This window comes from Amyelois transitella, chromosome 17 (genome assembly GCF_032362555.1).
Source record: "Amyelois transitella isolate CPQ chromosome 17, ilAmyTran1.1, whole genome shotgun sequence".
Taxonomy (NCBI): Eukaryota; Metazoa; Arthropoda; class Insecta; order Lepidoptera; family Pyralidae; genus Amyelois; species Amyelois transitella.
This window is the reverse complement of record NC_083520.1, coordinates 8423389-8438939: the sequence shown is the minus strand read 5'-3', so window position 1 is coordinate 8438939 and position 15551 is coordinate 8423389. Positions and strand designations below refer to the sequence as shown.

The 15551-nt window shown below is 48.1% G+C and overlaps 1 protein-coding gene across 1 annotated transcript in view; it reads right to left on the bottom strand.

The window, feature by feature from the left end:
* LOC106134331 (neuropeptide CCHamide-1 receptor) overlaps positions 1-15551 on the bottom strand; it is a 117493-nt gene that overhangs the window by 9314 nt on the left and 92628 nt on the right. Inside the window, exon 6 of the mRNA XM_013334350.2 lies at positions 817-1005. Within this exon, the coding sequence (XP_013189804.2) occupies positions 817-1005 (189 nt within the window). The remainder of the gene's footprint in view (positions 1-816; positions 1006-15551) is intronic.

The window sequence follows — 15551 nt, the reverse complement described above, 5'->3', positions numbered from 1 at the left end:
CACTAGCGGGGCCGACTAGCCGACAGTCTCGAGAAAACCAATAGGCCACGGTAAACGACTTTCGGTTTAATAATATATTGTTGGATGGGTTAAATATATAAAGATAACGCGAGGTTGCGTGGGCTGTAAACTGAGTATGCCGAAGGCCAGCGTGACAAGGGAAATATCAGAAACTTCACTCCAGGCCACGAAACATAGCGGTTTTCCTCCTCCGCGCGTCGTATACCTCATTGGTGAGGGTCGTGACTCCCTCGCCGAATCACTTTCTCTTTGATCTCTTCCTTCCACCTGTTGCGATCCTTTGCGTCGTGGAGGGCCTTATGGAGATCGGTGTTTAGTGACGATCGGATTTGATCCGACCATTTTGTAGGGTTGCGGTAACATAGCGGTAGATATCTTTTTTTTTTAATTTGTCAGAGGTATTACTCGAATCACAAAAAGAATACCGAGGTCAAAATTGTGTGCCACCATGAACACAGTTAATTTCTTCATTCTACTCTATTAAAACTACGATTATATTATTGGTGCCGTGTGGTTCCCGGCACCAATACAAAAAAGAATAGGACCACTCCATCTCTTTCCCATGGATATCGTAAAAGGCCACTAAGGGATAGGTTTATAAACTTGGGATTCCTATTTTAGGCGATGGGCTAGCAACCTGTCACTATTTTAATCTCAATTCTATCACTAAGCCAAACAGCTGAGCGTAGCCTGTCAGTCTTTTCAAGACTATGGCTCTGTCTACCCCGCAAGGGATATAGACGTGACCATACGTACATGTATGTATGTAAAACTACAAAATAAAGATGGTGATACCTGTCTCTGCGTGCCCTGCATCTCGCCCGGCATATTGCGCGTGCTGAGCACGAGGTGTCTCGCCATCAGCACGTAGAACAGCGCGATCACGGCCAGCGGCAGCGAGTAGTACACCAGGAACTTGATCAGCACCATCGTGCGCGGGTAGCTCTCACCCCACTCCACTGGGTATGGGTAGCAGACTAGAAACTGTAATATGTTAATTAGGTAAGATAAATCCGATCAATATAAAAAGCCTAACCAAAGCCGGACACCGTGAAAAGGCTGACTGTGTCCGGCTAAAAGACAGTTGGTTGCTTGGAGTGACGAGAAAGAACTCGAACAATGCCGGTCGTCCGGACTTTTTACCCAAAAGTTAGGCCAAACTAGTACAATTTTTGCGTATTGGCAACCCTATTCCGATCGCATGAGGCACTCAAAATATCAAGGCGATTGCACCGGAGGAGTTTCAGTAGGTAGGCTGGCACATTTTAGGTGCCAGGAGTCCCACATTCTCCCCTTGGATGTCAGAAAAGGGTAACATCGGACAGTCCCAAACCACTTGATTCCGGTATCAGCCTTTCAACAAAATATAACCTCTTTTATAAGTCAAAAAGGTAATTTTAGAAAGTTCATAATTAATCAGTGAAAGTTTTTCGCTTTTATCTCTCTGTAAATATAACTTGGCGAATTGAGTTTGCAATGTTATCCAGTGTCTTAGATAAATGTGCAAATTTGGTACTTGGATGAACGAACTTCACTCTTTACTGATTGCTGTTGCATGGACCAAGAGCTGTCATTCTTTACCGATGAATAGCCAAAACTACAAAACGCGGTTTTATGAAATTTATGTATATTATAAATATAAAATATGAAAGATAGGCAAATTACGAGTTTAATTTAAAAAGCTCTTACCTATTTTTCCAATAAATCTACAACAATTTTAAAATTATGAACATCGGAATAGGACTACAGATGGGAAAGTGTATTTTCGTAAAGAAAATTGTAACTAATTATGGTTTTTGTTTATATGTAGGTATATACAGAAATCATATCCACTAAAAGCTTTCCCTATCACAATCAATACCTACGTCACGTATTATTTAGTCATTATTCATACGTAATTACCCATTTGACTTAATTATAAACACAACAGACCATAGATTGATGGACGGGTTTTGGATGTATTGGTTAATTGTGCGTGGAAAGATATATTTATGCCTATATCCTTATCAAATGACTGAGAGGCCACGTTCAGAACTATTGTGTGAGTAACCTAGACCCTCATCACCCTGGAGTTGGTTCTATCTGTTTTTGCTAATTATCTTATAATTATGTTAATCTATATTTAATCTTGTGTAACGTATATTAGACATAATAACTCCTTTTTGTTATAAAAATTTACAGTAGTAGTTAATAACGAAGTTTAAAGGAAAACTATCAGAGCTGAGTATTACTTACAAAGTAATAAGTTATAGGTGGCCAACATAAAATTTAATCGGAAAAGTAAAATTTCGTTATTATATTAAGGTATTACATTTGCCGTGTGGTTCCCGGCACCAATACAAAAAAGAATAGGACCACTCCATCTCATTCCCATGGATGTCGTAAAAGGCGACTTAGGGATAGGCTTACAAACTTGAGATTCTTTTTTTAGGCGATAGGCTGCAATAGCAACTTGTCACTATTCGAATCTCAATTCTATCTTAAAGCCAACTAGCTGAGTGTGGCCTATCAGTCCGCTCAGGACTGTTGGCTCTGTCTACCCCGCAAGGGATATATAGACGTGATTATATGTATGTATATGTATGTATGTATGTATTACATTTAAAATACTAACTACTGTTAACAATTGTAAAGTTACATAAATATAACAAAACAAATTTTGATAGTAGTTATCAGATGTCATATTAATTTTGGCTTTATTATGACTTTTAGCTTTAATATTTCAGAGATTATTTCTTAACAAAATTGTACTTTGTTTAATGGAAATTATGTAATAACTTATTTACTGTTATTAAACATATAGTCAATAATGTTTTATAAATTATAGTAACAATTTATAGGACATTTAATTCTGTGTTTTTCAAATAAAAGATCTGCAATTGTTACACGTGGTCGCATTGGCACGCCCCACTACTTTCTTATAAATAGGAGTGGTGCTTGCCACAGCGACCAGGATTCGCCAGTCGCTTCAAGAAAATTTCTACGAGTACGAGCCGATTCAGTTTCCGCGATTGGGGAAGACGTAGCCACGCCCCCCCAACACCCCGCAAACAATATTTGCGTAGGAGAGGATAGCTCCCGGCGGAAACCCCTGCCAGGACTTCGGGACTGATTTGCTCGCACCCTCCAAGTAGCCGGCCTCCCACCAGCGGGTCTCACCGGTGAAAAGGGGTTGGGTAGTCGGCCCCGTTGTTCCTTCGGCTGCTCGGGAGCGACTCCACTCCCGCGCGTCGTCCGGGCTCCGAAATGGAGCCCCCCCCCCGGGAAGGGGTAGGTGCGGGTCCCCCGCACCCCTCCCCCGACATCGCCTTGCATACGCCACCAGCGGCGTATGCTACGCCGACGGGCGTCTTTCCTGCGCCCGCCGCCGCCGCCCGCGCCGCTGCTGACACTGCAACTTTAACCGCCGCCGCCGCAACGCAAGCCAGCGCCGCGACGACGACGACCGCAGCGACACTTGATGCAACTGCCGCCGTCGCCGCCGCCGTCACTGAAAGCCGCACTTTTGTGGCAAATGCCGCTGACGCCGCCACTTACTTTGCCGCCGCCGCCGCCGCCACCCACGCCGCCGCCGCCACCGCCGCCGCCGCCGTCGCCACCTCCGCCACCCCAGCCGCCGCCGCTCCTGCCTCTGCAGCCGTCTCCGCGGCAGTCAAATCCGCCGCTGCCGCCACCGCCGCCCTCGCCGCCGCATCCCTACCCGCGCCCCTTGCGAATCTGTCCCCTAAAGGGTGGATGAGAACCCTTCTCATCGACGCGGAGGTACTCGTCCGCTTAGTGCACGGCGACTGGCTGTCGCCGGGGATGGCGCAATGGATGGCGATTTATCTCCGCCTGAAGGAAAATGAGGTGCGGGGGGTCGCCCCATCGATGGATGATCTCGCGGCCTTAGATATCGCAAGACGGGGGATGATCACCCTCCCCCCGGTCGACATGGAAACTCCCAGGAGGCAGGTGATTTCCTCCCTCCTGAAGCGGGCAAGGAGCCCCACGGGCGACGCTCCTGAAACGCCGAAGAAGCCCCGGGCCCTCGACATGCGGGAGGGCGAGGAGGAGTCCTGTTCGACAGCCGAACCCTCTTCATCCGGGTCGACAACGGACCTGACAGGAGCCGGCGCCCGTGACCGACCATTGAAACGCGCCGCGACGATGGCGTCGGTCCGCGGCTCGGAGGCCGCCGCCGCCGCCGCCGCCGCCGCCGCTGACGCCGCCGCCATGATGCCTCCGCCGGCCGGGAAGTCCGCGATCCCGAGGTGGCAATCCCGGGACCCGCGCCGCGCACCGGCGGGGGCGGCATCCAGCCGAGCGCCCGCCCAGGCGTCCGCCCAGACTTCCGCCCTTGCGCCTGCCCAGACGTCCACACAATCGCACACTCAAGCGGCCGCCCATGCAGCTGACCGCCCGCCCGCCCAAGAACCTGCCCGCCCGCCCAACCAAGCGGCCGCCCATGCATTTGACCGCCCGCCCGCCCAAGAACCTGCCCGCCCGCCCAATCAAGCGCCCGCCCTGGCAGCCGCCCGCCCGCCCAAGCAAGCACCCGCCCTAGCGCCCGCCCGCCCGCCCAAGCAGGCGCCCGCCCTAGCGGCCGCCCGCCCGCCCAAGCAGGCGCCCGCCCTAGCGGCCGCCCGCCCGCCCAACCAGGCGCCCGCCCTAGCGGCCGCCCGCCCGCCCAGCCAGGCGCCCGCCCAAGCGGCCGCCCGCCCGCCCGCCCAGACGTCCGCCCAGACGCCCGCCCAAGCGCCCGCCCAAGCACCCGCCCAACGCGCGCCGCCCTTGCTGGCCGCTCCCGCGGTATCATTCGCCCGGGTAGCGGCTAGCGCCGGAGCCCCCTTGCCTCAACGGAAGGGGGCACAACGGGGAGCAGTGCCTCGCGTCCCGCCCACCACCTCAACACCTGCCGCCTCCACCTCAACCTCAGCTGCAGCCTCCACCGTGACTGCGGCCCCCGCAGCCATGGCCACTTCCACCGCCGCCGCTGCCGCCTCAACCGCCCCGCCGTCGGCACAAGCGCCCCGGGAGCCGCGCTACCCTCGCATCTGTGTGGACCACCTGCCCAATTGGGTGGTTCACTTCAGGGAGATTAGCCGCCTGCTGGGGCGCTCGCCGGCCGCCGTCGCGCGCGGAAGAGGCGTACATTTTATACCAAAGGACGGCAATGAGTACCGAGTCGTCCAGCGTTATATCAATACGCTGGATGTGCAATGGCACTCGTACTCATTGCCATCAGACCGACCGCTGAAGGTGGCCATCCGCGGGCTACCGCCCGACACGGAGGAGGCTGCATTAAAGGAAGACCTGGAGAACAAGGGATTTGAAGTGGAAGCGATAAAAGCCATCCGGGGCAGGGGAGATCGCCCCGGGTGCGTATTCTTCACCCTCCTGGCACGGACACCAAATTGCCAGGAGGTATACGCCATCAAAGAACTCCTCCATTGGCCGGCCCTGAGGATTGAAGCGTGGAGGGGCAAACAAGGACCCGCCCAGTGCCACCGGTGCCAGCTGTTCCGGCACTCGTCGGTCAACTGTCACCGGTCCATCGTCTGCGTGCGCTGCGGCGGGCCCCACAAAGCCACCGAGTGCGAGCGGCCCTTGGACCAGCCCGCCACCTGTGCCAACTGCAGAGGACCGCACCCGGCCAACCACTCGTCCTGCCCGGTGCTGCGGCGCGAAGCCAGGAACAGACGGGCTGGCCCGGTCGCTCGTAGCGGTACCGCCCCCGCGCCCCAGAACTTCACGACCGAGGCAGCGGAGGGTTCTCTGATGGCCCCTGCAAACCCACCGACCGCCAGGGGAGCAGAGCTCCCGAAGAAGAAGAGGAAAAAGAAGAAGAAGAAGAACACCGCCGCCGAGAGCTCTGCCCCCGTGGCGGAAGGAGAAGAGGCGGCCGGGCCGACTCCCCCGGCACCGCAACCCGTTCCCGCGCCTGCCCCTGCTGCGCCGATCCCACCGGAGCACTTCTACGCGCTGGTGCAGTCGGTGCAGCAGATGCAGGCACTGTTGGCCGCCCTCGTCCCCGCGGCCCCCCTCAGAGGCGTACCCACCCCTAACCTTTAACTATGGATGGTACGCCTCTGAGGATCGTATATTGGAACGCAGAATCGCTCCGGAGGAAGAAATACTTGCTGGCCAACTTCCTCCGGGAGCAGCACATCGATGTTCTCCTCGTCAGCGAGACCCACCTGCGGGATGACCAAAAGTTTGGCATCCCACACTACATCACATACCGGAAGGATGAGAAGAGCCCGGTCAGTGGATACGCCTACCGGGGACTTGCAGTGTTGGTGAAGCGCAACATTATTCATCAGCCCATCCCCCACGTGGAGTTCCAGACAATGTACGCCCTCGGCGTGCTCATCAGCGTCGCCGGCCGCGAGCTGCGGTTGTTTGCGACATACATACCGCCAGGGGCCAAGCTCGACACCAACGAGCTTTGGTCCCTACTGAACACCACCACGCCAACGCTTGTGGCTGGCGACTTTAACGCCAAGCACACAGCCTGGAACTCCACGAGGATCAACCGAAGCGGAAGAATCCTTCTTCAGGCCGCTGTGGACCACGACTTCGAGCTGTTGGGGCCGGACGAACCCACCCACACCGACACGTTGGGAGGCTCCGACACCATCGACATCGTGGCCCACAGAGGGCTGACAGCGCTGCCAACACTGCACGTCTACCCGGACCTGCCGTCAGACCACCGGCCGGTTCTTCTCATCCTCCGGGACCTTCCGGCGAGGGTCACGCTGCCGAGGAGAACATCCAAAATAAAATGGGACCACTTCGAGGACAAGATTGTGGGCGACAAGGCCAGTGTCGCCTTCAAGCGGGTCTCCACCAGCGAGGAGGTCGAGCTTGCGGCGAGTGCCATCACCCGCAGCATCCAGCACGCGCTCGACGCCGCACGGACCCTCGTGCCGGCCACCGCCAAACCCGAGCCGCTCCCGGCGCACCTCACCGCGCTGCTGGAGCGAAAGCGAAGAATGCGGAGGCTGTGGATGAGTACTCGCTGCCCAACACTCAAAGCCGACCTAAACAAGCTGGTGGAGACAATCAAGGACAAACTAGAGGAGCACGCAGCCAGATCGTGGGAGAACCACCTCATATCGGTAGGCGGTGATATCCCCTCCGTTCACCGCCTCTGCCGGCAGTTGTCGGGCGTGCCACAACCCGTCCGGCCGCTGCTGGCAGCCGATGGCCTCCCACGGTTCAAGGCCGAAGACAGGGCTGAGATCTTCGCCGAACATCTGGAGCGTCAGTTCACGCCGAACCCGATCGTGGACCAGGCCCACCACGACAGCGTCGTCGAGCACCTTCGGGAGTACCTTGCGGAGCCGGTGCCGGAGCTTGAGGATGCGGCATTCTTCACTCCCGGCCAGGTCAAGAGGACCATCCTGAAGCTGAAGCCCAGGAAAGCCCCGGGCGCAGACAACGTCACGAACGAGGCGCTTCGCCACCTACCGCCGGGATTCATCACGGCGGTGACGCGCCTCTTCAACGGCATTCTGCGCTCGGGCCACTACCCGCAAGAATGGAAAACCGGAAGGGTGATCCTCTTGCCCAAGCCGGGAAAGGACCTCCGCAAGCCTGAGAGCTACCGGCCCATTACGCTTCTCAGCGCCCTCTCGAAGGTGTTCGAAAAACTGCTGCTCGGCCTCATACTGCCGCACATCACGCCGCGCGCCGAGCAGTTCGGGTTCCGGCCCGAACACTCTACGACGCTCCAGATCGCCAGACTCCTTGGCGAGATCTCAGCTGCTGCCAATCGCAAGGAGACCGTGGCTGTCGTGCTCCTCGACAACGAGAAGGCCTTCGACAGAGTATGGCACGAGGGGTTGCTGTACAAACTGTCGAAGAGCCAAATACCTAGAAGACTTACAAGGATTGTGGCCTCCTTCCTGAACGAGCGGAAGATCAGGGTGGCGGTCGAAGACGCCGTATCTTCGGAAAAACCCGTCCGGGCTGGCGTTCCTCAGGGTAGCTGCCTGAGCCCGGCCTGCTACGCTGCGTACACCGACGACATCCCGGTCGCCGATGGAGCCAAGCTGGCTCTATACGCCGACGACGCGGCGTACTTCGCGAAATCCATAAACGCGAAGCACGCCGCCAAGAAGCTCCAAAAGGCACTCGACGCCCTGCCAGATTGGCTCCAGAAGTGGAGACTGTCGGTGAACGTGGCGAAAACGCAGGCCATTATCTCCGGGAACGCCGCCCCACCGCCGCCGCTGAAGCTCTTCGGGAAGGACGTGGCGTGGCAGCCACACGTCACCTACCTCGGGGTCAAGATCGACCGTGGACTTCGCCTGAAGACCCACGTCGATTCAGTGGTGCAAACTGTGAAGATGGCCAGGGGAAGACTGCGTCCAGTCCTCTCCTCCAGCCTCCCGCTGAAGACGAAGCTCGGGATCTACAAAACCTACGTCAGATCCCGCCTCACGTACGCAGCCCAGGCGTGGTACGCCTATGTCGCGGAGACAAACAGGCAACGTCTCCGCGCACAAGAGAACCAATGTCTCCGCGACATCGTCAGGGCCCCACGGTACGTGAGGAACGCGACGATCCAGCGGGACCTCAAATGGGAGGGCCTGGACGCGTTCATCTCGCGTCTGGCCGGCGATATGTTCGGCAGGGCGGACAGGTCGGCGCACCCGCACCTTGTGGGTATCGCGCCACTCCACGCTCGCCCGCCGGACCGAAGACACTGGCCATCGCCGAGAGAAGCCATCTTCACAGCGAACACCACTGCAGGCGCCGCACCCGCGGCGCCCGTTGACCCCGCAGGAAGAGGAAGACCTCATTAGTGGCCGCCACGGCCACGCTCGTGACCTGCCTGCCGTTGCAGGCAGCGTAGACATCCGCTGAAGAGGGCCACAATCCCTGAACAGCTACCCCACATTTCATTGAAATGCAGGAAGACCCACGACGACAGCGACCAGTCTGTCTCCAATCGTCGAAGCGAGAATATCTTGTAAGTAGATACTTATTGGCGACGGCCTCTGTGGCTCAGCGGTAGTACGCTTGTCTGTGACACCGGAGGTCCCGGGTTCGAATCCCGGTCAAGGCATGATGAGAAAAGAACTTTTTCTGATTGTCCTGGGTCTTGGATGTTTATCTATATAAGTATTTATTATAAAATATAGTATCGTTGAGTTAGTATCTCGTAACACAAGTTTCGAACTTACTTCGAGGCTAACTCAATCAGTGTAATTTGTCCCGTATATATTTATTTATTTATTTATTTATTGAGTGTAATGTTATATTTTTATGTAAATATAAATATAGTATTGCTGAGCTATACCTATGAACTAATGTGATGAGGACAACTAGTCCTGATTTATAATTTTTGACGAAATAAAACTCTGGACTCGATAAAAAGATGTGTATTCGGAAAAACGTTCAAAAAAAAGGCGGGAAGATTTTTTTTCTTTTTTTTTACAATATAAATTGCGCACAGATAATTAATTGGCGCAAACATGCCCCCGGGCGTTGAAAGCCTCTCTTTCAACCAAACTCTGCGTCGACGGGTAGAGGGCAAATCCTATTGAAAGCTCTTCGTATGACTCCAACAGATGTGGTGATGTCTGCCACCCGAACAATTCCATCTGATCCAGGATGGACGGCAATGACTCTTCCCAATCGCCATTTGAGAGGAGGTAAATGATCTTCCTTAACGACGACCAATGCTCCCAGCTTCAGTGTATCGTTGCCCTTTTGCCACTTGGTTCTGTGCTGCAACTCAGACACGAACTCCTTACTCCAACGAGCCCAAAAATGCTGGCGTAGCTGCTCTATTCGTTGGAAACGTGATAATGAAGCAGTGGAATGGTCCTTGATATCATGCCGTGGAAGTGAAGTAAGAGGCCGGCCTATCAAAAAATGTCCTGGAGTCAATGGGGTGCAATCTGCTGGATCGGAAGACAGAGGCGTCAGTGGACGTGAATTTAATATTGCCTCAATCTGGACTAACGTGGTGTTAAGCTCTTCAAACGTAAGGTTACAATTTCCCAACACTCGCCTAAGGTGGAATTTTGTTGACTTAACACCCGCTTCCCAAAGACCGCCGTAATGAGGGCTATACGCAGGGATAAAATGGAATTTGATACCATCATTAGCTAATTGTTCGCTCAAGGAATCACAATTAGTTTTAAGAAACTTCGAAAGTTCATTGCAGGCCCCTACGAATGAGGTACCGTTATCGGAATAAATATCATCGGACTTTCCCCGTCGCGAAATAAATCGAAATAATGCTAGTAAATACTTATTACTCGTTAAGTCACTCACCAGCTCCAAATGGATAGCTTTAGTGGTGAAACACCCAAAAATTGCAATGTACACTTTTATCAGCTTACATCCGCGACCTTGCCGACTAGCAGCCATGATGGGACCAGCATAGTCCACACCAGTGCACTGAAAGGGGTAACCGCCTGGAAGGAGACGCTGCTGTGGTAAATTGCCCATTATAGGACTAACTGTTCTACCTGATATGCGACAGCAACGTACACACTTACGATAACAACTCCTCGCTAAATTTCGTCCGCCTATAGGCCAGTACAAATCTCTAATAGAAGCCAACATCAATTGTGGGCCTGCATGCATTAACCTTATATGTTCAAATTCAAAAAGTAATTTTGTAAATTTATGAGTGGACTGTAAAATAATAGGGTGCTTTTTCTCAAAACAATAACTAAGCGTCCTCCAACACGCATTATTTTATTATCATCAAGAAATACATTAAATTTAATAAGGGCGCTTTTATTTGGCTATTTACGATTACCAGAAAGCATTTCATACTCAGGAAATGATTCTTGACTTTGGATAATGACAACATTTAGTGCATCCTGCAAATCATCTTGTGACAGAAATTTACTAGCTGTAGGCTTTTTACATCACAATTTAATAAATTTTGAAACAGTACCTACAGTGCGGATATGCCTTAAATAATTTGAAAATCTACTAAAATCTATAAGAGTGTAACTCAGACTATCATTACGAATAGTAGCGCTCAAAGAAACAGAAGGTCGAGTTTCAGGCAGATCGTTTAACTCTAATGATTTACATGGAGAAGGCCAATGTGAACTATGTTGCTTTAGAAAGCTGGGACCGCTCCACCATAAGTCTAAAGATTTCAGAACACTAATATCCTTTATAATTGTCAATATTAGTTTTTTCAGTCATATGACCTAACTCTTTATATTAAGACACGAAATCTCGATACATATTGCCATAGTCAGGCTCTGATTTCAGTGTACGTTCTAGAGAATTAAAAACATTTTCCTAACATGGAAGGACTTTGCTTCATTAGAATACGAACACAAAAATGACCATCTTCTAAACGTGTCGTATTTTTCAAAAATCTACCTCACATCACCTTTCTTCAGGTGAATATTGAGAGAATGGAGAGTTTGTCTCTTGCAGATTCCAAAACTTCACCAAATTATTGTGAATTTTATTAAAATCTTCATTAAAAGGGGAATCTGTCTGAGTAAAATTACAAGAAATATCATTTGACCTACGCTTACCTGGATTATAAGTAACAGGACCGGAAACTATCCAGCCTAGTAACGTGTGACACAGTACCGGCTTACCTACACCTAGTCTAATTCTCTGTGACCCGACCAAGTCCCAGAAGAGATCAGCACCTATTAATATATCTACTTCTGACGGCTTATTAAATGTGGGGTCCGCTAAAAATATATTATCTGGAATATTCAAGTCAAAAATGTCGATTTCACGACAAGGCATAACACTCATTAATGATGGCAAAATAAAACAACTCAACTTTGCAGTATAAGAGTTGTATAAAGACGTCATCTTTGCCTGACAAATTTTGCCTACGTGAGAACTCACGTTATTTATGCCATAGACTGAACCATTGACATGACTAGTATTCAAATTGAGCCGAGTACATAAGCGTTCTGTCATAAATGATGAAGTACTACCACTATCAAGCAGGGCGCGCACTATGTGCTCACGATCGTTCTGATCACATAACTTGATGAGAGCGGTAGACAACAAAACACCACCGCGGTGTTCACCGTTACCACCACAAGACGAACTGAGATCCGCAGACAAAGTTAAATTATTTGCACTCGCATCAGTGCTTGTCCCAGCGTCAGCGGGCGGTAACGAAGGCATGGAAACAAATGAGCTATCTCGTGATGTATTTTCATTAGCATTATTATTGCAAGAATTTGAAACAGGCTTATTATCCGTCAAATGCAACAATATATTGTGACGGCGTTTACACAATTTGCAACCCGGCCTTTTACAACGATTGGCGAAATGACCAACACGAAAACAATTATAACAAACTTTATAATTAGGCATTAACTTATAACGGGCGTCTACACTAAGCGCAAGGAATTGTGAGCAACTACTTAACAAGTGATCTGACTTACAGTGCGGACACAACTTATTATTTAAATTATTATTGTTGGGATTCTGAGCAACAAGCATAGATTGTATCCTACCTGTACTATGCCTAGAGAGAGAAGCATTATTGCGAGCTCGCGCTAACTCTAAAGTTTCCAACAAATCAGAGCGCGAGCGAATGAATTGTAGGAATATACTGAATGTTATTACTATATCTTTATCTATGCGACCCTTATGATCCTCCCACTCACGCAATGTTTGCTGAGGTAATTTACAAGTCACTATATATATTAATAAAGTGTCCCAGTGTTGCACAGGCTCACCTAGTGACTCCAATGCACGTAGATTTTTATTAAGTTGATCAATTAAATCTTTTAACACAAAAGATGACTCTTTCACTATAGTGTTTAAATTAAATAAGGAGGATAAATGATTCTGCACCAATAATCTTTTATTGTCAAAACGATCACATATCAATTTCCAAGCTATGTCGTAATTTCCGGCTGAAAACTCAACGGCATGAATTACAACAGCAGCAGATCCCTCCAAAGACGCTCGCAAGTAATGGAATTTATTAATTTGGTCAATTTCGTCGTTGCAATGAATAAGGCTGATAAAAGTGTCACGGAACTCCAACCAATTGCTATAGGTTCCGTTGAACTTTGGGAGCTGTATGGTGGGCAACCTAACAGGCTTACGTTGACTAATACGGTTAATTTTATCACTACTTACCAACTCTTTATCATTATTGTACTTACATAGTAAGTCCTGTGCCCTAGACAGTGAGTTGTAATACAAAGACTCGAACTCAGCTCGTTCGGTTAATCGAAAATTGATATCGTCAGCTAAACATTCTAAACGTAACTGTACCTCATTGTAAAGTTCATACATACTTTCGATCTTCCCCATCCGTAATTGCAATTCCCTGACCGTACAACTGTCCAATTGTTCATCAAATTCTGGCAACCCATCCAGGTAATTGATGAATAGCGTCAAACGTCCCTTAAAACTACCTCGTTTCTTAACAAGTTCCTTTTCTTCAGACATATTGGGAAACGGATGTGGTCAACCTGAAATGTTTACAATGGAAATATAAACAACCGATGTTTAAAGTAAAGATACAGTTATGCCTACCAATTTAACAAAATGCATCAATTGAAAAAGAATGTGTCGATAATTTAAATTAAATAAACTTTACTGTCTATTAAATGATAACAAGGGCCTTAGTGATTTTCGTTGCAAAATAAACTATCAAATTAATTAATTACTTTGCATTGAAAATAAGTACATCACCATAAATAAAATAGGCTCATTAAACCGAAATACCAAATTACAATCATACACGACGGCAACAAAAATTGACCTACCTAGGTTCCTATGATACACACACCTGCGATGATAACTTAGTAACAATGAACTGACCTATGCACCTTTATTTTACGTGAATAATAAACGAATATGCTAAAATAACAAATAATATATCCAAATAATGAAACAACAATGCTTCCTATACCTATTTAGTTAAGTATAATTTGGATATAATTAGAGCAAATATTACGTAAAAACAATGAAGAAAGATGCTAGGTATTAACAAACATAAAGTGTAATAAAAAGTACTAACCTTATAAAATCCTTAATTAACACACTTAACAATACCTGTTCGAGTGTTGGGTTAGTTATTTAAATATAATATTACTACTTAACACCATATAAAATGTACTTCGTCATCTGCAGAATTTTCCTTTAGGTAGTAATGCCGCCTCGAGTCCGGTGATATTAATAATCGTCAAATTTACTGAAATTGTTCATATTAACGCTGATCCACATTAATTATTCATCCGGCTTCGGTTTTGGACCATGATGAGGACAACTAGTCCTGATTTATAATTTTTGACGAAATAAAACTCTGGACTCGATAAAAAGATGTGTATTCGGAAAAACGTTCAAAAAAAAGGCGGGAAGATTTTTTTTCTTTTTTTTTACAATATAAATTGCGCACAGATAATTAATTGGCGCAAACATAATGCCTTATTTAATAATATCTTATATCTTGTGTAGATGTTGATAATTTGTTATATATACAATTAAATTAAATATGATTATTACAAAACATCTCATTATTTACAATTCAGTGTTTATATAGTTATACTTAATACTTATATAACCTTACCAAATCTTTTATTTATTTTACACTACGTAAAATTAAAAAACAAAATTAATGTAAGTTTAACAATAAAAAGAAGAATATTAAAACAATACCTAATTGAATAGCAGCGTGTTAAGGACCGCGGCGCTTTGCACAACTCTTTCTATATTTATCCTTTTAAGGGGCTCCTTGCTAGAAATGAGTGGGAGTGAACTCAAAGTTGGCATACGCAACTGCGAAATCCTACAGCGCGCTTGGGCCAACACGCGCTTGACCAGTTTTTATGCTGTTAGTGTTCGACTAAAAAAGGCGTAACATTTTCGCTTAGATAAACTAAACTATCTTTGCAAGTTTGGTTTCAATTAAAATTCTGTAACGGTTGAGAACAACATCGTGAGGAATCCCTGCACATTTAGTAAATCGCATTTTTTTTAAATAATGGTTCGGTAAACATTGTGGATGAAAGACTGAAGAAGAGAGAGAAAAACTGAAGAAGAGAGAAGAGAGTGACTCTCACTCCTTTTAATAATCTTTAATAGACTTAACGCACGGAGGATGATGATTTCTTACTTATAAGGTAGGTATACCTAAAGAGATAATAAAGCAAATATAATAAGACCATTTTGTCGATATTATTTTATTGTACATATTAACATACAAGTTAGCATTGAAGCTTTGCAAATTCAATCAGTGAGCAAGATTATGTCTCCCTTATGCACCATATCGTGCACGAATATTGAAATTGCAAATTGATGGCTCACATGTTAGTTTTGTCTTTATAATATAAGCCCCAGAGGTTGTTAGTGAAGACAGGTATGTATATCAGCTGTTTACAGGCTACATGTTACTATTACATATATACATACATACATATAGTCACGTATATATCCCTTGCGGGGTAGACAGGGCCAACAGTCCTGAAGAGACTGACAGGCCACGTTCAGCTGTTTGGCTTTATGATATAATTGAGATTCAAATAGTGACAGGTTGCTAGCCCATCGCCTTAATAAGAATCCCA